The 22,806-nt window shown below is 44.4% G+C and overlaps 1 protein-coding gene across 2 annotated transcripts in view; it reads left to right on the top strand.

The window, feature by feature from the left end:
• ATP6V0A2 (ATPase H+ transporting V0 subunit a2) overlaps positions 1-22,806 on the top strand; it is a 55,757-nt gene that overhangs the window by 21,520 nt on the left and 11,431 nt on the right. For both annotated transcript variants that reach the window (XM_010368404.2, XM_030939479.1), the window contains exons 6-15: positions 1,196-1,322; positions 8,570-8,652; positions 10,149-10,242; positions 11,962-12,174; positions 17,741-17,891; positions 18,157-18,293; positions 18,564-18,751; positions 18,849-18,939; positions 21,615-21,733; positions 22,587-22,797. In XM_010368404.2, coding sequence (XP_010366706.2) covers positions 1,196-1,322; positions 8,570-8,652; positions 10,149-10,242; positions 11,962-12,174; positions 17,741-17,891; positions 18,157-18,293; positions 18,564-18,751; positions 18,849-18,939; positions 21,615-21,733; positions 22,587-22,797 — 1,414 coding nt within the window. The remainder of the gene's footprint in view (positions 1-1,195; positions 1,323-8,569; positions 8,653-10,148; positions 10,243-11,961; positions 12,175-17,740; positions 17,892-18,156; positions 18,294-18,563; positions 18,752-18,848; positions 18,940-21,614; positions 21,734-22,586; positions 22,798-22,806) is intronic.

Below are 22,806 nucleotides of genomic sequence, written 5' to 3'. Positions count from 1 at the left end.
ATTGGTCATTCAGGCATCAAATCCTGTCTAGTAGAAACTTGGTGGGTAAACCGAGTTGGTTAGTTTTTTTTATTAATCATACTGTAAAGATCTCCTTCTGCTGTTTATTGTTTCTGCCTACTGAAACTAATGGTAATTTGTTTCCTTGTGTGATTTGTGATTTTTAAAGTTATCATAAGCTCATATTTCACAGTTCCTGATCTGAAGGAATTCAGTGATACTTAGTTTGAGGATGTTCTCCTCCAGAGAGAATTTGTTTTGACATTTGTCAGGTACCTGGGAGTGCTCTGTCAACCTGGAATCATTTATATTTTTCTCAGCATTGGGACTTTTTGTTGATTTGATTTTTGACTGTGCCAGGAATGTGAATTTAAGCCTCAAACCTGAGTGAATTTTAACCTGTGGTTATAAATTCTTAGGGAAGACTTCTCCCTCCATCTAGAACCAAAATGGAAATAAACAAGTTTACATGCATGCTCCAGGCTCCTTTGCAAGGTGGGTTTTTTCTGGTCCACCTCTTCACTGAAGGTGTAGCTTTTGTGCATGGAAGCAGTCCCAGCCGGAGAGGGGAGTCAGTTATATCTGCTCACCTTATCCAGATGCGGTGCCTGGCTTCTGTGTCCCATGCTGGCCTTAAACTCAAGGCCTTAAGATACTGCATTCAGTGTAAGAATCAGGACAGCTGTGAGGTCCTGTTTTCCCTTTGGATTCCAAGAATTTCTCTTTTTTTTTTTAAGACTGAGTCTTACTCTGTCGCCTAGGCTAGAGTGCAGTGACGCTCTAGCAACCTCCGCCTTCCGAGTTCAAGTGATTCTCCTGCCTCAGCCCCCCAAAGGTGCCCACCATCATGCCCGGCTAATTTTTGTGTTTTTAGTAGAGACAGGGTTTCACCATCTTGACCAGGCTGGTCTTGAACTCCTGACCTTGTGATCCACCCGCCTTGGCCTCCCAAAGTGCTGGGATTACAGGCATGAGCCACTGCGCTCGGCCAAGAATTTCTCTTTGTTACAAGCTCATCTGTACCTTTAAAAAGAAGTTTCAGAAATATTCTGCCCGGCATCTGAGATGTTTTGCAGTTAGAGGGCTCTCAGGATGTCTTCACCATTGGTAGAAACGAAGTCTTCATCACTCTTAATGTAGTTTGATAACATTTATTGCTTTCAGTTGACTACAGGTTGACTTTATTGTCTCACAGATTTGTGTCTGGCCTAATTAACCAAGGAAAAGTGGAAGCGTTTGAAAAAATGTTGTGGAGAGTCTGCAAAGGGTACACCATTGTGTCCTATGCAGAACTGGATGAATCCCTCGAAGACCCTGAAACAGTGAGTAAATGTCACCATCACCTTTTAGCAGTGATGGACTAACAGCAGAGTTGGAGATGTAGTAGAAAGAATGTTTTTCTCCTGAACCGTTTGATAATAAGTTGTTAACCTGATGCCTTATCTCCTCAACCATGTGTAGTGTATGTAGTTCCTGAAATCAGGGACGTTGTCTTACATTGCCATCACATGGCCATCAGTCAGGAAATGAATGTAGATGCATTACTACATCCTGAGCCTTGAATCTCATTCGGGTTTCACCAGTTGTCCTAGTATTGTCAAAGCAAAGAATGTAATTTAGCATCGCATGTTGGATTTAGTTGTCATGTCTCTCTCTTTTTTTAAACTTTTTTTTTAAGGAGATGGGGTCTCTGTGTGTTGCCTAGGCTGGTCTCAAACTCCTGGCCTCAAGCGATCCTCCCACCCAGGCCTCTCAAAGCCTCCCAAAGTGTTGGGATTACAGGTGTGAGCCTCCTCACCTGGCTTTTTTTTTTTTTTTTATTTACTTTTTATTTTTGATAGCGATGGGGATCTTACTATGCTGCCCAGACTGGTCTCGAGCCATCCTCCTGCCTTGGCGTCCCAAAGTGTTGGGATTACAGGCATGAGCCACCGTGCCAGGCCTGTCCTGTCTCTCTGATCTCCTTTATTCTGGGACAGTGTCTCAGACTTTCCTTGGCTTTTGTGACCTTGACATTTTAAAATATTACAAGTTGTTTTGGTAGCGTGTCTCTGCGTTTGGGTTTCTCAGGTGTCTTCTCATGATTCTATGCAGGTCACATGCCTCTGGCAGGAGCGTTGCTGAAGTGAGGCTGTGTTCTTCTCATTGCACTGTCAGGTGCCACACATTTCTGTTTGTTCCGTTACTGGTCACGGTCACTTTGATCACTTGATTAAGGCACTCCTCTCTAGGCTTTGCTGTGAAGTTACTCTTTCTTTGTGTTTGAAACTGTAAATATCCCATTCTTCATCAGGTTTTCAGCTTCCTCGTTTATTTCCTATTTTATTTGATGGGTTCCTGTTCCTTTAATTATTTATTTTGATATTCACATTCTCCTAGATTTGGCCAGTTGGAATCCATTCATGCTGGCCTTTATATCCATTTTACACGTTCCCATCACTTTTTGAGCACTTGTTTGTACAACAGGATGTCCAGATGCATGTTGCAATTCCTCTCACACAGCTCTGGAATCAGCTGTCTTCAAGAAGGCTGGTTTTTTTTTTTTTTTTTTTTTTTTTTGAGTGCAAGTCATGGTATTTTGAAGCGAAGATGTGGCTTCTGGGTGTGCCCATTGGTATTGAGGGGTTGCTTTTCCTTGGCTCCGTCAGAGGTAGCTTGGGGACACAGAGCACATGCACATAGACATTTACTGCTGTGGGCCAGTTACTCTCCCGCCACCCCATCCATCCCCATGTACACACCTAACAGCTGTGGGGCTGAATGGTTCAGAAGGGAGGGTGGAGGCAGCGGGAGAGACAGAGTCATAGTCACCCTTAAGATATCTCTGTTTTTTAGACTTCACAGTAAAAATAACTATTGCTTTAAACGAGGATGAACTGCTGATCTACTAAAGGTGGAAAAGGAACTTGGTTTTCTTAATTTTGAGGAAAGGTTCTTATTTTTTTTCTAGGTTGGCCTCAGGAATTTTGGCTGCAAGATTAATATACATCCCATAGTAGTTTTGACACGTAAAGAGAAATTTGGCTTTTATTTATTTATTTATTTTTACTTTCTTAGATGGAGTCTCACTCTGTCACCCAGGCTGAAGTGCAGTGGCATGATCTCAGCTCACTGCAACCTCTACCTCGCGGGTTCAAGCAATTCTCCTGTCTCAGCCTCCTGAGTAGCTAGGACTACATAGGTGCGGACCGCCATACCCGGCTAATTTTTTTATTTTTAGTAGAGATGGGGTTTCACCATATTGAAACACCATCAAGGCCGGGCGCGGTGGCTCAAGCCTGTAATCCCAGCACTTTGGGAGGCCGAGGCGGGCGGATCACGAGGTCAGGAGATCGAGACCATCCTGGCTAACACGGTGAAACCCCGTCTCTACTAAAAAAATACAAAAAACTAGCCGGGCGAGGTGGCGGGCGCCTGTAGTCCCAGCTACTCGGGAGGCTGAGGCAGGAGAATGGCGTAAACCCGGGAGGTGGAGTTTGCAGTGAGCTGAGATCTGGCCACTGCACTCCAGCCTGGGTGACAGAGCGAGACTCCTTCTCAAAAAAAAAAAAAAAAAAAAAGAAACACCATCAGGAGTTAGGTCTTGAACTCCTGACCTCAAATGATCCACCCTCCTTGGCTTCTCAAAGTGCTGAGATTACAGGCATGAACCACCATGCCCAGCCTGTGATTTATTTTTGGTTTTCTAAAGTAAACATCTAATCCGTTTGAAATCTAATCAGTTAAGCCCTTCATTCACCACACACCCGTAATATTTTCTCCTTTTTGTGACTTTTGGAACTGCCAGTGGCCATCTGCTAATTATCCTTCAGTTGTGACCTTGATGGCTTTTCTACTTCAAGCTGATGATTGAAACTAAGATCAAAACTGTTCCGAAGTAGCATATACATATTTTTTGAGTTTTTTCTTTATTAAGAGACAATATCAGTAATTTTCATGCAGAGCATTTACTCAAAATTTTTTTTAATAGAATTTGTAAGTTCTCTTGTGCGTCTGCAACCTCCACCTCCCGGGTTCAAGTGATTCTCCTGCCTCAGCCTCCTGAGCAGCTGGGACTACAGGTACCCGCCACCACGCCCAGCTAATTTTTGTATTTTTAATGGAGACGGGGTTTTACCATGTTGGCCAGGCTGGCCTCGAACTCCTGACCTCAAGCAATTGCCTGCCTTTGCCTCTCAAAATGCTGGGATTAGAGGCGTGAGCCACCGTGCCTGGCCTCTTATGCCAAATTTTTTTTTTTTTTTTTTTTTTTGGAGATGGAGTTTCACTCTTGTTGCCCAGGCTGAAGTGCAATGGAACGATCTCGGCTCACCACAACCTCCACCTCCCAGGTTCAAGCAATTCTCCTGCCTCAGCTTCCCTAATAGCTGGGATTATAGGCATGTGCCACCACGCCCAGCTAATTTTGTATTTTTAGTAGAGACGGGGTTTCTCCATGTTGGTCAGGCTGGTCTCGAACTCCCAACCTCAGGTGATCCACCCGCCTCGGCCTCCCAAAGTGCTGGGATTACAGGCATGAGCCACCGCGCCTGGCCTTTATGCCAAATTTTTATGGAATATGTTAAAGGGCAGTAAACATCTATAAAGGAGATGGATAGATGCATATCTTGAAAATACGATCCCCATCCCCATGGTTATAAAGAAAATGCATGTCCATTATAGAAAATTGGGAACAATGTAGAAAAGAAGAAGAAAAAGAAGTCACTCGCAATCTCCTATTCTGACGAGGATAGGAGAGTGTATCATGGCAACTGTATGTTCTCTCAGTCTTTTTCTGGGTAAGATAGGAGTATTTTATTTGGTAACTTTTACTCAGGTTCTAGGATTTGTTTATAGCGTCAGGTTTAGTGTCTTTTGGGTTCAATGTCTGACCCTCTTGAAGTCATTACAGTCCTTAGAGACTATTTTTAGCCATTTTCCCCCGTTGGTGTCATTTCTAAATGCTGACCATTCTCTCTACATCAAAGCTAGACATGGGCGCTTTCTTTGGTTGTCTAGTTTGTGTTTTTCTGTTGTGTGTGGCACTTCTTCTGCCTTGTGTCTTAAGTGGTTGTGTTTGTTGACACACTACCATGTTGTCTAGGCTGGTCTTGAACTCCTGGGCTCAAATGATCCTCCTGCCTCTGCCCCGCAAAGTGTTGGGATTACAGGCCTGGGCTCAAACGATCCTCCTGCCTTGGCCCCCTGAAGTGTTGAGATTACCGTTCCCAGCCTCTTTTTCCTGGTTCTAACTCTTTTCTGACAGTGTGAAATCGGCTTCCAGTTATCCTCAACATGTCTAGTGGGTGGCTTCATTAACTGATATCATTTATTATTCATTGTATTCATTCTCCCAGCCACATCCTCCATCTCTTCCTCCTGCCATCCCTTCCCTCCCACCACCGCCTGCCCATGCTGTGCTATAGCTCTCCAGTCTGTGCTCCTGTTCCCTGGGTCCAGGGCTCAATTTTTGGACAGCTTCTCTCTTATTTCTGCCTTTAGGGATCTCACATAATTTTATGATTTTAAATACCATGCCTCAAATGTATATATCCCTAGCTTGGACCTGTCCCCAGAATACTAGACTTTTATGTCCGTCTACTTCATATCTCCTTTTAAGTAGCTGGAAGACCGTTTCTGCTTTTGCCTAAAACTGAACATCTGATCTTTCTTCCCAAACCTGCCCTTCCAGACCCATTGATCTAACTGCCCAGGCTGAAAGCCCTGGGTTTCTCCCCACTCTTCTCTGTTTCTCACATCTGACTTGAATCCCTCAGCAGATGTGGTGGCCATGTCTTCTAAATAGAGAGTCCGACTGCCTCTCCTTGCTCTACCTCCCTCCTGGTCCAGGTCTCGTCCCGCACCTGCCTCACCTGACTGGGCTCCTGCTCCTGCCTCTGCCTCAGCCTGGTCTCTTCTCCCTGGCATCCAGAATGATCCCCAGGAAACCACAGTCAGATCATTTCATTCCTATACTCAAGACCCTCCAGGGGCTTCCTGTCTTCCTCAGCAAAAGCCCCGTGGGGCCGCACAGTGGGCCTGTGGCCCTCATCATATCTGAGCTGGTGTTACTATGTCTCTCCCCGGCAATGCTGGCCTCCTCAAGTCTCCCGACTGTGCTTCTGTGTGTGCTTCTCCTCTGCTTGGAAGTCTCTTCTCCCAGCGACCACGGGGCTCGCGTCCTCACCTCTTGCAATTTTTTTCCCATTTACCCTGACTTGAAGCTCACCTGCATGTCTTTATTGCTCAGATGTCACCTTCTCGGGGAGATCTGCCTTGCCCGTCCTATGTGAGATCACAGTGCCCAAGCCTGCCCTCCCTCTCTCCCCTCTCTTCATCCTGCATCAGTTGTTTATAGCACTTCTCTCTACCTGGCGCACTTTCTTTGTTTCTTTTGCTGTCAAGTTGAATATAAGTTTAAGTTCCCTTCCCCTCCCAGGTCAGGGATTTTTGTCAGTTTTCTTCACTGCTGTATCCTTAGCACCTGTAATAGGGCCTGGCAAATAGGCTAAAAACCTATTCAGTTTTTATAGAATTCTGCTTTGTCGGATATTTGTAAATGCAGGGTGATTCTTATTATTTACAGTAGTTTTGCTTCGTAAAGTCACTGAGGGCCGAGCACAGTGGCTCATGCCTGTAATCCCAACACTTTCAGAGGCCGAGGCGAGCAGATCACCTGAGGTCAGGAGTTCGAGACCAGCCTGACCAACAAGGAGAAACCCCGTCTATACTAAAAATACAAAATTAACCAGGTGTGGTGGCGCATGCCTGTAATCTCAACTACTTGGGAGGCGGAGGCATGAGAATCGCTTGAACCCAGGAGGTGGAGGTTGTGGTGGGCCGAGATTGTGCTGTTGCACTCCAGCCTGGGTAAAAGAGAGAAACTCTGTCTCAAAAAAAAAAAAAAAAGTCACTGAAATCTCTAAATTATCAGCTATGGAAAAACTCACTGCTCCTAGGGGAAATACAGGAGTTGAGTCATTTACATTGAGCTCCCAGCCAGCAGCTCTGTGACTTGAACCTGAACGAAGTGTCCCTAACACATGCTACATCTCCGTCAGGCACATCGCAGCCATCTTGTGCTCAGGACTGTTGGGGGAACCAGCCCCCAATATTTCAACGTAGGTCCTTTCTATTTTCCCTAAGTGTCAGCCGGTCTGAGAAATAAAGAGAAAGAGTACAAAGAGAGGAATTTTACAGCTGGGCCGCCGGGGGTGACATCACATATTGGCAGGTCCGTGATGCCCCTAAGCCACAAAACCAGCAGGTTTTTATTAAGGACTTTAAAAGGGGAGGGGGTGTATGAACAGGGAGTAGGTCCCAAAGATCACATGCTTTAAAGGGCAATAAAGATCACAAGGCAAAGGGCAAAGCAAAGATCACAAGTCAAAGGGCAAAATTAGAATTACTGATGAGGGTCTATGTTTGACTGTGCACGTATTGTCGTGATAAACATCTTAAACAATAGAAAACAGGGTTTGAAAGCAGAGAACCGGTCTGACCTCAAATTTACCAGGGTGGGATCTTTCCCCCACCCTAATAAGCCTGAGGGTACTGCAGGAGACCAGGGTGTATTTCAGTCCTTATCTCAACCGCATAAGACAGACACTCCCAGAGCTGCCATTTATAGACCTCCCCGCAGGAATGCATTCCTTCCCCAGGGTATTCCTTGCTGGAAAAATAATTCAGCGATATCTCTCTTACTTGCGTGTCCATTTATAGGCTCTCTGCAAGAAGAAAAATATGGCTGTATTCTGCCTGATCCCACAGGCAGTCAGACCTTATGGTTATCTTCCCTTGTTCCCTGAAAATCACTGTTATTCTGTTCTTATTCAAGGTGCACTGATTTCATATTGTTCAAACACATGTTTAACAATCAATTTGTACAATAGTGTTCCTGAGGTGATGTACATTCTCAGCTTATGAAGATAACAGGATTAAGAGATTAAAATAAAGACAGGCATAGGAAATTATAAGAGTATTATTAGGGAAGTGATAAATGTCCATGAAATATTCACAATTTATGTTCAGAGATTGCAGTAAAGACAGGTGTAAGAAATTATGAAAGTATTACTTTTGGGAACGGATAAATGTCCATGAAATCTTCACAATTTATATTGTTCTGCCACGGTTCCAGCTGGTCCCTCCGTTCAGGGTCCCTGACTTCCCGCGACACAGGACACCAGACTACACCTCAGCCCTACTACACTTGGGGCCGTTTATACTGTGAAATCACCAAAAAAAGCACAGAAGTGTGAAAAACCTGACACCAAACAGACTCTGAAAAGGACGCTTGGTGATAGTCTGAGAGTGGAGATGGGAAGGGAGGGCGTCACCTTGTTGGACTTTACCTGGGAACGTGGGTGTTGGGTGCCTAAAATTTTTGGCTGCTGTGCACATGACTGAAAGTGCTCTGTGGATTGATTTGGGGCTGTTATTACAAGTAGGTGAATTTGTAATTACAGAATCCTCAAATAAGGAGGATTGACTGTTTTGAATTAATGAATGAACGCTTTGACAGTGTTTGAGCTGCCAATATTCTAGAAGTTCTACACGCAGAGTAACACTTATCCTTATTCATTCTTTGTAGGGGGAAGTCATAAAATGGTATGTCTTTTTAATATCCTTTTGGGGAGAGCAGATTGGCCACAAGGTTAAGAAGATTTGTGATTGGTAAGAAAAAGAAACATTTCATTTAATTTATGTCTTTATATTCAGCCACCTCTAGTTTTCCTTCAGCATCCCTCTGGAGTCAGAAATAGAGTGGCTGCTAGTTTTTGTTACATGATTTCTTTGCTGCACTGCCAGGTTCTTAAACATTTGATTTGTCATCTCTCTTACCAATGCATTACTTAAAATAATTTAAAAGTTGAGACTGTGTTAATAATATTACTAGAATTGACTTTTTTCTTTGGGGATCAAGGCTTCAGATTGGTTGAAAAAGGAATGAAGTTTTCATATGTTGTGACTTCATGTTGCTTTGAGCTGCCCGTCAGGCTTATCTGTTATCACTGAGCATGTGGCACCTCTTCTGTCCTGGGTACCCTGGGGCAGGGTGTGGCGTGTGGTGAGGAGGGGCGCTCAGGGGCCTGTCTGGATGCAGAGCCTCCCTGTGTCGCTCTCTCATTGGACTCACTTGGACAAGTGACCAAGCCTCAGTTTCTTCATCTGTAAAAGGGGAGAGTAGTTGCTTTCTTATCGGTCTCTTAGGACTAAATGAGATGATCAGATAAAAGATGTCAGTTTGACAAAAGCCATCGGTAATTTTGAGTTGTGGTACAACATAATCTGTGACTTACTCCTGTCAGCAAATGGGAACATAAGCAAAAGCCAAACAAAGTCAGAAAACTGAAAAGAACACCCCTTTGCTTTCTTCCACCAATGGAGAACTCAGCTTGCCTTGTTTCTTGCAGGGTGGAGGGGGGTTTGGGCGTTTTCTGTTTACTAGAATTTGGTTCTCAATTGGTGGAATAGAAAGTAATTTCAGGTGTCCCCTGGATAAGCCTTTTATTTTCATAGACAGATATTTGTTTTACTATCGATTAAAAAACTATACCCAGCTCAGCAAACCCATGATTTCACAGATATTGTTGCTTAGGATAAGGCTAGAATAGGTATTTAATTTTTCAGAGGCAGAACTTAAAGAAAAATAAAAGTATGGTGTTAACATATGAAGGTGGTCTGGGAATGACTGCAGTTTGGGGACACAGCTCGGCATTCCCCCATGCAGTCTGGGTGCCGAGTGGCCCTGAGAGGAGCCAGGGAGACTGCAGACTCTGTCAAAGGCAATTGCTAGGAAGCCAGAGCTCTTTTCTCCTTTTGTGTGTCTGTGTGTGTCTTTGTGTTTGTGTTTAAACCTGTTCAGTGATTCCAAGCCCAAGGATATTGTTGAATTTTAGGAAGCTGGAATTGGGAATGAGCTGCCAGGAATCATTGAGGGCAGGAGTGGAATTTGGATCCAACAGGGAGTTTGCTAAATTTGTCTCACTCAGCAGGTGGTTGTTGAGCATCTGTATGCACGGCCTGACCAAGGGCAGATGCCTGCATCTGCACCCGTGTCTCCCAAATGACTGCTTTCATTCCGTGTTGCCAGAAGATGTGCCAGGGAGGTGAATGCGTTTAGTTCTAGTGCTGACAGATGTGAGAGCGTGTTCAACTCTGTCTTCCAGCTACCACTGCCATGTGTACCCCTATCCAAACACAGCCGAGGAGCGGAGGGTGATCCAGGAGGGGCTGAACACCCGCATTCAAGATCTCTACACTGTGAGTAAGCCGGAAGCGGATGCCTCCTTATCTGAGGGCTGCCGAACATTTACACATACATTTTCTCTGTTTTTTAACATAGATAATATTGGTCATAGACAAATCAAGATGTTCTAGTGAGATTGGAATGTTGCTTTCCCTCCTCCCCATGGAAGTTTTATTTTAGCAACATGTTAGGAACCTGAGTAGTAATGACATGGCTTTAAACAAATATTCTGTGGTCACCTTTGATATGTTGGATGGTAATTCTTTTTTCTTTTTGAGACGGTCTCGCTCTGTTGCCCAGCCTTGGAGTGCAGTGGCGTAAACTCAGCTCACTGCAATCTCTGCTTCCTGGGTTCAAGCAATCCATACCTCAGCCTCCTGAGTAGCCACGATTACAGGCGCACACCACCATGCCTGGCCAATTTTGGTATTTTTAGTAGAGACAGAGTGTCACCATGTTGCCCAGGCTCATCTCAAATTCCTGACCTCAAATAATTCGCCCACCTCAGCCTCTCAAAGTGCTGGGATTACAGGCGTGCACCACCACGCTCAGCCTGGATTGTAATTCTTTTTTATTTGAGGTGGAATCATGTCCTGTTGCCAGGCTGGAATGCTGTGGTGTGATCTCAGCTCACTGCAATCTCTGCCTCCCGGGTTCAAGCAATTCTCCTGCCTCAGCCCCCCGAGCTGGGATTACAGGCATGTGCCACCAATCCCTGCTAAATTTTTTGTATTTTTAGTAGAGATGGAGTTTCACCATGTTGGCCAGGATGGTCTCGATCTCCTGACCTCGTGATGCACCTGCCTCGGCCTCCCAGAGTGCTGGAATTACAGGCATGAGCCACTGCCCCTGGTCTGGATTGTAATTTTTTTTTTTTTTTTTTTTTTTTTTTGAGACGGAGTCTCGCTCTGTCGCCCAGGCTGGAGTGCAGTGGCTGGATCTCAGCTCACTACAAGCTCCGCCTCCCGGGTTTATGCCATTCTCCTGCCTCAGCCTCCTGAGTAGCTGGGACCACAGGCGCCCACCACCTCGCCCGGCTAGTTTTTTGTATTTTTTAGTAGAGACGGGGTTTCACTGGGTTAGCCAGGATGGTCTCGATCTCCTGACCTCGTGATCCGCCCGTCTCGGCCTCCCAAAGTGCTGGGATTACAGGCTTGAGCCACCGCGCCCGGCCTGGATTGTAATTCTTGATCACACAAGACAAGCCAGCCCGTTAACATGGTGAGGGCATTATTTTACCAGCAGGATTTAAATTCATTTTTCTCCTGATGACAGTGAGGGTTCTTGTTGGCAAGAAGTATCCTTCTGACTCAGTTAAGCGAGAGAGGATTTCTTGGCAGGATGGGATGGGCGTTGCTGGCTCACAGGGTTGGTGGGACGAGGCCAAGCTTGGGAATGGGTAGGAACCCGGGGAGCTTGCTGGACCCTGGTAGACCACCACGCTGCTGCAGTGACGATGACGTCTCACCATTTCCTGTGCCCTGGGGTCATGTTCTCCAGAGGCAACCTCCCAAAATAGGGCATCTGATTGACTGAGCTTAGATTTTTCTGCCCACCTCCGAGTGGTACTAGGGGCAGGGAGGAGAAGGAAGGAACGGCTCCCTTAGCTGCCACCAGGATAGGCAGATGCCTGGAATGATCCTCTGTCAATGGGGAGAAAGTCCTCTAAAGGAAGCTGGGTGCCAGGTGGACAAAAACCAAAACATGCCCATTCCACTGTTGTTCTTCCCCAGGTACTGCACAAAACCGAGGACTATTTGAGGCAAGTGCTATGTAAAGCTGCCGAGTCTGTCTACAGCCGTGTGATCCAGGTGAAGAAAATGAAGGCCATCTACCACATGCTGAACATGTGCAGCTTTGACGTGACCAACAAGTGCCTCATTGCCGAGGTCTGGTGTCCCGAGGCAGATCTGCAGGACCTGCGCCGGGCGCTGGAGGAGGGCTCGGTAAGGCTGCCTTCCTCTCCTGTGCCAGGAATAGAAGAGAGACTGATGGAACTGATAAATTCCGAGAAAAAAAGGAAGGGAGAATTTCATAGAGTAATGAGAATGCACTGTGTTGACTCTTCTTTTTTTTTTTTTGAGACGGAGTCTCTTTCCATTGCCCAGGCTGGAGTGCAGTGGCACCCTCTCAGCTCACTGCAAGCTGCACCCCCCAGGTTCACGCCATTCTCCTGCCTCAGCCTCCCAAGGAGCTGGGATTACAGGTGCCGACCACCACAGCCGGCTAATGTTTTGTATTTTTAGTAGAGATGGGTTTCACTGTGTTAGCCAGGATGGTCTTGATTTCCTGACCTCATGATCTACCCGCCTCGGCCTCCCAGAGTGCTGGGATTACAGGTGTGAGCCACCACGCCCGGCCTTGTTTTTTTTAAAATATTAATTTAAAAAATTAAAATAGAGATGGGGTTTTACTCTATTGCCGAGGCTGGTCTCAAACTTCTGGCCCCAAGGGATCCTCCTGCCTCAGCCTCCCAAAGTGCTGGGATTACAGGTGTGAGCCACTGTGCCCAGCCTTGGCTCTGTTTTTGAACTGAAATTATGGTGAGCTGCTCATTCAAAGGCGTATGTGTGTACATGTGTTTTTACATTGCTCTTTTGAGTAAGTAATTCATTCACATGGTTTAAAAGTGAAAAGAAATAAAAGAGTATGAAAGACACAGTTCAGTGGCTTCCTCCCACCCCATAGCCTTACTTGTCCACTTCCTCCACTCAAAGATAACCATTACTTCAGTTCTGTTAGTTCTTTGAGTTTCTTAACCATAGATAAGCAGATATGAGTAGATATTATTTTTCTTTTTCTTCACAAAAGGGCGCTATTCTTACTATTCTTTTCACTTAATAAAACTTCTCTATTTTTCTTTTAACTGTTTAATATTCTGTTGTGTGCATACCATGGTTTATTTAACTAGTTTTCTGGTCATTCAGGTAGTTTCCACTTTTACAAATAGCACTGTGATGTCAAATCTATTTGTAGGATAAATTCCCAGAAATGGAATTGCTGGACTGATGTTGATAGATGTTGTCAGCTATTGTATTTCTCTCCTTATGAGTGAAGGGGAATACCTTTTTTTTGTTTAAGAACCCTTTGGCCGGGCGCAGTGGCTCGCACCTGTAATCCCAGTACATTGGCAGGCCGAGGCAGGTGGATCACGAGGTCAGGAGATTGAGACCAGCCTGACCAACATGGTGAAACCCCATCTCTACTAAAAATACAAAATTAGCCAGGCGTGGTGGCACATGCCTGTATCATGCCTGTAATCCTAGCTACTCGGGAGGCTGAGGCAGGAGAATCGCTTGAACCCAGGAGGCGGAGGTTGCGATGAGCCAAAATGGCGCCACTGCACTCCAGCCTGGCCAACAAGAGCAAAACTTTGTCTCAAAAAAAAAAAAAAAAAAGAGCCTTTTGAATTTTCTTTTTTTGTGAACTGTCTGTTCATATTCTGCAGCCATTTTCCATCATACATTGGCCTTTTTCTTACCAGTTTCTGTTGACTCCTGGTCTGTGACACCAGTAAGAATATTTTCCCCAGTTTGTCCCTCGTCTTTTGAGCTAGGATGTTTGTTTGTTTGTTTGTTTTGGCCATGCAGAAGTTTTTTGTTAAATATAGTTGAACTTACCCATCTTTGCTCTTACACCTTCCAGATGTTGAATCACAGGCTTTTCCCACTGCAAGGTTATAGTGTAATTCTTCCATGTTCCTGTGAGGTTTTTCTTCTACATTAAACTCAGTTTTTGGTCATGGAAAGAACATGTTTACAGATTTCAAGTGACAATTAAAGGAACACCTTTTTCATGAGTGTTTTGGTTATGTAACCTTGTCTCATTGCATAATTCTGTGATGATACAAATGTAAAATATAATGTCCATTATGACATCAACATGAATGCCCAGTACTGAGAAAGACAGCAACACATAAATAGTATTTTGTTATTTAGGGTATGAACCACCTATTTGAGAGATAAACACAGATGATTCTTCTTTTACTGAGGTGACATCAGTTTGAGGGACATGACTAGTACTCCGTTATATGTGGTATGCATGCTGCTCTGTAACTTTCAAGGTGGCTGCAGTCAATTCAGATCGAGCCCATGGTGCTGTTTCTGCCGTCTCCCGCATGCACACACACTGGGGTCTCTTGAGAGCTGCGTATTAAGGTCTCAGTGACCACAGGTCCACCTCCCGCTGCATAGCTGTTCTTTGCTCTGCTTGTGCGCTCCGACTCTTGGTTTCCCATCGGGGTACTGAGCTTTCAGCCCACCTCTTACTGCTCACAGTCCCCGTCTCTTCCCTTTCCTCATCTGTCCTGTCCTGTGTTATTTTTCTCCATACGTTTTTAGTTTTCTTGAAAAAGAGCTGGCTTTCGAGGATAAAAGCAGGTGACTGAGACATTCTCCAGTGTTGATGAAGCCTGGCTCATCACCTGCATCCCCACACCTCATGAATCTGGCTCTTCACAGTTGCCTTGGTAGTCAGCTCCTGTCTAGAGGATGCCTTCTTTTCTGTTGCCAAGATTGAATTTGATCAGGCACACAGGGGACTCACATGCGGAACTCCTAACAGGCTGTGCCAGGCGGAAGCGGGGAGTCTCAGCCTCCAGTCTGCAGATCCCAGTTCTTGGGTTCATGTCTCTCTAGTCACTTGGCTGCCTGAAGCTCATTCCCTAGAGATGCCTCACAGAGGCTTGCGAGAATCATATTCCCTGAATTCTCACGTTGATCACAGTGGCTGTCTGCTGCTTTTTATAATTGGGAGTTAGTTTCTCTGGAAATAAAATTCTGCGCTCCTTTTTTTTCCCCTTGAGTATCTTACACATGTTCTTCCATCTTGTTCTGGCATCGTGCTCCCAACAAAAAGCCTGATGCGAATCTAATTTTCTTTTCCTTGTAATTCATGTGCTTTTTTAGTTTAGTTTAGTTTAGTTTTGTCTTTAAAGACTAGTGATTTTCAGCCAGGCAACATGGTTAAACCCCATCTACTACAAAAAAACTTAAAAATGAGCCAGATGTGGTAATGCACCTGTAATCTCAGCTACTCTGGAGGGTGGGGTGGGAGGATTGCTTGAGCCTGGGAGGTTGAGGCTGCATTGCGCTCCAGCCTGAGCAACAGAGCCAGACCTTGTCTCAAAACAAAAAAACCAAAAAAACCCAAAAAACAAACAATGATTTTACAGAATGTGTCTCTCTCTGTTTTTTGGAGATAGAGCCTGGCTCTGTCACCCAGGCTGGAGTACAGTGGCATGATGTTGGCTCACTGCAACCTCTGCCTCCCAGGTTCAAGTGGTTCTCATGCAGTGAGAATTCAAGTGATTCTCAGCCTCTCAAGTAGCTGGGTCTGGAGGTGTGCACTGCCATGCCTGGCTAATTTTTGTGTGTGTATTTTTAGCAGAGATGGGGTTTCATCATGTTGGACGGGCTCGTCTTGAGCTCCTGACGCCAAGTGATCCACCTGCCTTGACCTCCCAAAATGCTGGGATTACAGGCATGAGCCATTGCGCCTGGCCCGGAATGTGTCTCTTAATGTGGTCTTTCTGTATGTTCTTTCAATATATAGTCTTTGGTGGTGGTTTTGTTGATTTCATAAACGTTCTCCTGAATTGAAGTTTTTGGCATTTGCTCTACTGTCTTGCTTTGGTTTTCTTCTTTTAGGACCTCCTGTCACCTTTCAGTGGAACCTTCTTTGCTTATCTTCAGTATCTGTCACTTTCCCTTGAATCCTTTTTGTCTTTCGTTCCTTCTTTTTGATTTGTAAGATTTCCCCTCTGCGTCTTCTGTTTCTCTTACAGCAGTATGAGGAAGGGTTCTTCACTTTTGTGTTCCTTCTAGTTTTGTCTTATTTCTGAAATATTTTTTTCTTTTTTTCCTAATTCCTTCTTGAGTTCTGTTACCTCATTTTTGAGTCTTTTAAAATCTGATTCCTGGTGCTTTTTCCTGTCTTGTATTATTTTCTTAATTCTTTTAACTCCTTTTGAATCAGTAAGTTACAATGGTTTTATCTGTTTTGTGGACATTCTTTCTGGTGTCTTCTCACTTGTCTGTGGGGATGGTATTCTACTCCTTGGCTTTTTTCTTCTTATGACCTTATAAGATTGATTTATAATGAAAACTTTTAAAGTAAGGTAAAACAGGTTATTGCCAGAATAGCAGATTTTCCAGTCAAAATAAGCCTCTTTTTATTTTATTTTAATTTTTTTTGAGAAGGAGTCTCACTCTGTCACCCAGGCTGGAGTGCAGTGGCATGATCTCGGCTCACTGCAACCTCTGCCTCCTGGGTTCAAGCGATTCTCGTGCCTCAGCCTCTCAAGTAGCTGGGATTACATGTACGCACCACCACGCCTGTCTAGTTTTTTATTTTTAGTAGAGATTAGCCTGACTAACATGGTGAAATCCCATCTCTACTAAAAATACAAAAAGTAGTCAGGTGTGGTGGTGTGCTGCACACATGTAATCCCAGCTACCTGGGAGGCTGAGGCACGAGAATCGCTTGAACCCAGGAAGCAGAGGTTGCAGTGAGCCGAGATCATGCCATTGCACTCCAACCTTTGTGACAGAGCGAGACTCCTTCTCAAAAAAAAAATAATAATAATAATAAAATAAAAAGAGACTTATTTTGACCGGAAAATCTGCTATTCTGGCAATAACCTGTTTTACCTTATTTTAAAAGTATTTTCATTATAAATCAATATAATGCATTTCAGAAGAATTGTAAACACTGATGGAAAAAGTTATATTTGTGATTTTGCCATACTAGAACTCATATGACATTCTGGTTTATTCTTGCCTTTCTCATTTTTTCATTAAGCATATTGCAGTTGCCTCAAACTTCCTCTTTCTTCACCGTTTTTAAGAGATAAAGTACTCAGTGTCAGTTTTCTGTCGGTAACTGAGCTGACTCCATACCCATGTGCCCTGCATTCCCCAGCCCCCATTCACTTCCTGCCCATTCAGTCCTGCTCTCGCCCTTCCTTCTTGGAGACCACAGCCCCCAAGTGTGCTACCCTCCCCAAGCCCCTGCTTCCTCACCGACAGACTTTTCCCTCAGCCCGTCTCACTGCTCTTGACCCTGTTGAGTGGAGATTAATCCTGTACCAAAGCCACACACAGAGTGTTGCGAAAGCAGTAACCCAAGGCTGGGTGCGGTGGCTCACACCTGTAATCCCAGCACATTGGGAGGCCGAGGCAGGTGGATCACCTGAGGTCGGGAGTTCGAGACTAACGTGACCAACATGGAGAAACCCCGTGTCTCTAAAAATACAAAATTAGCCGGGTGTGGTGGCGGGCCCCTGTAATCCCAGCTACTCAGGAGGCTGAGGCAGGAGAATCGCTTGAACCCAGGAAGCAGAGGTTGCGGTGAGCCAAGATTGCACCATTGCACTCCAGCCTGGGCAACAAGAGCGAAACTCCGTCTCAAAAATAAAAACAAAAAACAAAGCAGTAACCCAGATTTGTTGAATATGGGTAGTAATTTTCTTCTTGGATAGTAATTTTTTTCCTTTCCTTGTTTATGTGGAAGAGAGAGAGTGGTGCTACAATCCCCTCCTTCATGAACATAATCCCCACAAAAGAAACACCCCCCACTCGGATCCGCACCAACAAGTTCACCGAGGGATTTCAGAATATCGTGGATGCCTATGGAGTAGGAAGCTACAGAGAAGTCAATCCAGGTTGGAAGTCTGATTCGTAAATACCCATATTTCCAATGGCATTGCCGCATTCTTGCTCTAAGAATGGAATAGATATTTGGAAAAAGAGGCTGATTGCTACTTTTTTGCTCTCTTATTTAAAACTATAAGGTTTTAAATGTAACCACACAATCCTATCTTGGGAATTCTGGAGAAAGTCCAGATCGTTGTGTATCATTGTGTTTGAATGAACTCAGATTTTCCATATTTGCTGTGAATCAGAAATCTCTTTCCCTTTTTTCTGCAGCTCTCTTTACCATCATCACCTTCCCGTTTTTATTTGCTGTGATGTTTGGAGACTTCGGACATGGCTTTGTGATGTTTTTATTTGCCCTTTTTTTGGTGTTAAATGAAAATCATCCCAGACTAAATCAGTCGCAAGAGGTAAAAATATAAACACTCCAGCTCATATATCTGGTTGAGTGGCATTAGCAGTGACCAAAAGAGACACACCTCTTAGATGTTCGCTGTAGGCTGTGGCTGCACTGGGCAGGTGTGTGACCTGTCAGCTGTGGCTGACAGGGATGTCTGCGGGGCCAGGCTGTTTTCCGAGAAGCTGCGGGAGGAGTGCTGAGGGTGGTTCCCACAGCGACAGCTGTCACATGGACACCCTCCAGTAACCATATTCTGATCCTCCCGCCTTGCTCTTCACAGATCATGAGGATGTTTTTTAATGGCCGGTACATCCTCCTGCTGATGGGGCTGTTCTCGGTGTACACTGGCCTCATCTACAATGACTGTTTCTCAAAGTCAGTCAACCTGTTCGGCTCCGGGTGGAACGTGTCTGCCATGTACACCTCCAGCCACCCTCCCGCAGAACATAAGAAGATGGTGCTTTGGAAGTAAGTGTCCCATAGCTGGTGATGCTCTGGGTGGGAAGCATGTTTCCTAGACCTTCCTCCTCCCTGGTCAGCCTCCTCACTCTGCTTTTTGTTACAGCGACAGTGTCGTCAGGCACAACAGCATTTTGCAGTTGGATCCAAGCGTTCCTGGAGTGTTCCGAGGCCCTTATCCCCTTGGCATTGATCCTGTGAGTGCACCGCACTCTGTCATTGTCTCTGGGCGTTCTGTGGTGCCACGTAGCTTCGGGTGCCACCAGGTTCTCTAGACTTCAGCGGGGTTCACGCTGCACCGAGGGGGAGGTGCTCATTAGCACCTGTGCATCCCAGTCCTGGACATTGGGTGGGGAGGCCAGGAGCTGGGGTCCCTTGGTTTGGGAAGGTGAGGTCAGAGGAAGTCCTCAGAGAGCCAGGACTGCGTTCTGTCATGTGTCCTACCTATTTTCCTCTGGCGAAAAATGGCACTTTAGTAGCCCCGAAATGTGTGCCATTTCCTACATTTCTTCCTTGTATATGTGAACTTTTAAAAACCCTTGATCTGGAAAGTAGTATGGAATGTTAGAGCTGAAAGGAAGTGTAAGCTTATTGTAGAGCTTACTAGGGTAGTTGTTTGGAATGGGAGAAGTGTTAGTAGAAAGAAAATGGAGAAATACTCAGGCCTGTATTTCCAGCACTTTGGGAGGCCGAGGCAGGCAGATCACGAGGTCAGGAGATCGAGACCATCCTGGCTAACACGGTGAAACCCTGTCTCTACTAAAAATACAAAAAATTAGCCAGGCGTGGTGGCGGGTGCCTGTAGTCCCAGCTACTCGGGAGGCTGAGGCAGGAGAATGGCGTGAACCCGGGAGGCAGAGCTTGCAGTGAGCAGAGATCACGCCACTGCACTCCAGCCTGGGCAACAGAGCGAGACTCCGTCTCAAAAAGTAAATAAATAAATAAATAAATAAATAAATAAATAAAATAGAAAATGGAGAAGTAGCCGCAGGGTGCCAGGACCCCCAGCCCCTTCTAGGGCTCAGCAGGCAGTGGCTGAGGCACTGGACCGCAGGGCTGGGTGGGGTTTTTCTGGGCTGTCAGGAATCTTTCTGGAGAATCAAAAGAATGACTCAGAAACCATCTCAAAATTAGTTTGTGGATATAATTGTGTACAGTCATTGGGCAAAAAAAGTCTAGCATTCCTTAACCTGGGCTCTCCAAGGAGGCAGTATCTCTTAGTATGTTCTGTTTATTCTTACCTCTGATCATGATTAGTATAATTTCATGTTGTAGCATTAAGTCTTAATGTAACTGAAAACTTGGAAACACAGCTACAACAGTTTCTTTAAGATACAGTATTTTGGAGCCAAATTCAGTAATAACTTGTAGCTTTGTGTTAAGGAAAGAAATGTTTCTGAATAAGGGAACCAAGGAACAAAGTTTGAGTGAGTTTTTTTTTTTTTTTTTTGAGAAGCATCAGAGGAAATTGGGGTATGGTTTTGTCTTTCTGATTTTAACTTAATTTTAAACTAGGCATTACATTCATTTAGTTCAAAAGTAAACCAATGTATGTACATTATATATATAAAATGCATACTTTAAAATAATATATAAAAGTATATATAATATAAATATATCAGCGAAGTTGACTGGCCTCCTAGTTCTCAGCCCTGAATACTTCATTCTAAAATCTTATTTTTCCAAGGGCAAAATGAGATAATTCAGGGCTAGGAACTGGGAGACTAGAAATTTTAAAATTACCTGGGAGTGGTGGTGCGCACTTGTGGTCCCAGCTTGTCGGAAGGCTGAGGTGGGAAGATTGCTTGAGTCCAGGAGGTCAAGGCTGCAGTGAGCCATGATTGCTCCACTGTACTGTAGCCCTAGGCGACAGTGAGACCCCTTATCTTAAAGAAAAAAAAGAAAAAAAAAAGGCCGGTCGCAGTGGCTCACACCTGTAATCCCAGCACTTTGGGAGGCTGAGGCTGGAGGATCACCTGAGGTCAGGTGTTTGAGACTAGCCTGGCCAACATGGCAAAACCCTGTCTCTACTAAAAATACAAAAATTAGCCAGGCATGCTGGTCCAGCTACTCAGGAGGCTGAGGCAGGAGAATCGCTTGAACCCAGGAGGTGGAGGTTGCAGTGAGCCAAGATTGCGCCACTGCATTCCAGCCTGGGTGACAGAGAGAGACTCCTCAAAAATAAAAAAATTAAAAAAAGATTCTGTCTTAATAGGCCCTGTTTCCCTTTTCCTAACCCACCTGAAGGGCAGGTTGTAGGAATTCATTTTCAGACAGTAAGAGAAGCAGTCAGTGAGTGAAGAGGTTGTGGGGACTCAGACTGGCCAGGGGCACCCTCGGGAGGTCAGCCATGGCCTGGAGTCCTTCTTGGCACATCTTGGCTTGGCCACTTGCAGCATTTCTGATTTCATTGTATTCACAGCTAAACTTCATGACAAAATAGACATATAGGAGCATGTATGTCACATGTATATAAACGTGTGATAACACATATATGTCTTCTGCCCAGGTAGAGGGGACATAACCTAGGACCTTGAAAGCGTCCTGACCCTTCCAGTCTCTGAGCTGTGTGTGTGTGACTCTCCCTTGCCTTGCCTTTTGTCAAGACTTCCTAGGCACATCTCCCTAAGTGCTATGTGGTTCCATCTGGCATCCTTTGTCGTTAACAGTGATAAAATTGTTTTGTAACTGTCTGTGGCCCTGGTTTAAGGAAATCAATGGTTCTCAGATTGAAAGCATCAAAAGAAAAGCCTGAATGTTGTTTCCTTCTTAAACTTAGAGCCACCTTTCGAGTTAAGACAGGGACTTTCTTGAGTGTCACCTGTTGAAGGAAGTTAAATATTCTGTTTTGTTTTGTTTGGTTTGGTTTTAGATTTGGAACTTGGCCACAAATCGCCTCACTTTTCTAAACTCTTTCAAAATGAAAATGTCTGTGATTTTAGGAATCATTCACATGACTTTTGGAGTCATTCTGGGAATATTTAACCACTTGTAAGTACAGATTTTTTTTAAGCAATATTTATAAACCAAACTTGGCATTTCTTCAGTTTTGCTTCTTGTTGGTGACTGTATTTATTGGGTAAGGGGCAGCCAATATGATGTTGTATTTACATGATTCTGTTGTGGCTGTTTAGATTTTCTGTGGTTTCAGCAATTCATTCATTCAGCAAATATGTATTTATTGAGCACATAGTAGTGCCAAGTGCTATTCTGGGCACTCAGGGTTCAGCAGTGAGGAGGGCAGAAAAAATTTATTTCCCCAATGGAGCTTCCAGTCAAGTGGGGGAGACATGTGACATGTGCATTCATGTCGATTTCCAAAAGGGATGCTTGTCATATTCCCTTTTTATTTTACAAATAAAAAATCTTTTTGTTTTTACTTTACTAGAGCTAGTATATGAAGAGTAAGAGATGGTGTCATTTTTCTCTAACTAGACCTGTTCATTCTCATTTCTAAACATAATTTGTATAATTTGATGTTGTAGCTTTAAGTCACTATAACTGGAGTCTTGAAAAACTTTTATAACAATGTAAGATACAGCATTTTGGAGCCAGATTCACTAATATTGTATAGCCTTACTTTAAGGAAGAAAATATTTCTGAATTAGGGAACCAAGGAAGAAAGTTTGATTGAGATTTGACCCCCAAAACGGTAGTCATTTTGGCCGACCTCACATCTCTTCCTCCTAGATGTATCTGGACACTCAGATGTATCTGGAGTCATCATATGAGAAATGATGTTATTCTGAAATTCGCTTTATGTTTAGTTGTAGAGAGTTAAATTTACTCTTTTTAACTTAGGCTGATCTTGTTCATGGGTTGATTGATTCCTTTTCTTTTCTAGGCACTTCAGGAAGAAGTTCAACATTTACCTGGTTTCCATCCCAGAACTTCTCTTCATGCTCTGTATCTTTGGATACCTTATATTTATGATTTTCTACAAGTGGCTGGTTTTTTCAGCAGAAACCTCCAGAGTTGCTCCCAGCATTCTGATTGAATTTATTAACATGTTTTTATTCCCAGCCAGTAAAACAAATGGTCTTTACACAGGGCAGGTGAGTCAT

This window comes from Rhinopithecus roxellana, chromosome 10, assembly GCF_007565055.1.
Source record: "Rhinopithecus roxellana isolate Shanxi Qingling chromosome 10, ASM756505v1, whole genome shotgun sequence".
NCBI lineage: Eukaryota > Metazoa > Chordata > Mammalia > Primates > Cercopithecidae > Rhinopithecus > Rhinopithecus roxellana.
This window is presented reverse-complemented; position numbering and strand designations above follow the sequence as displayed.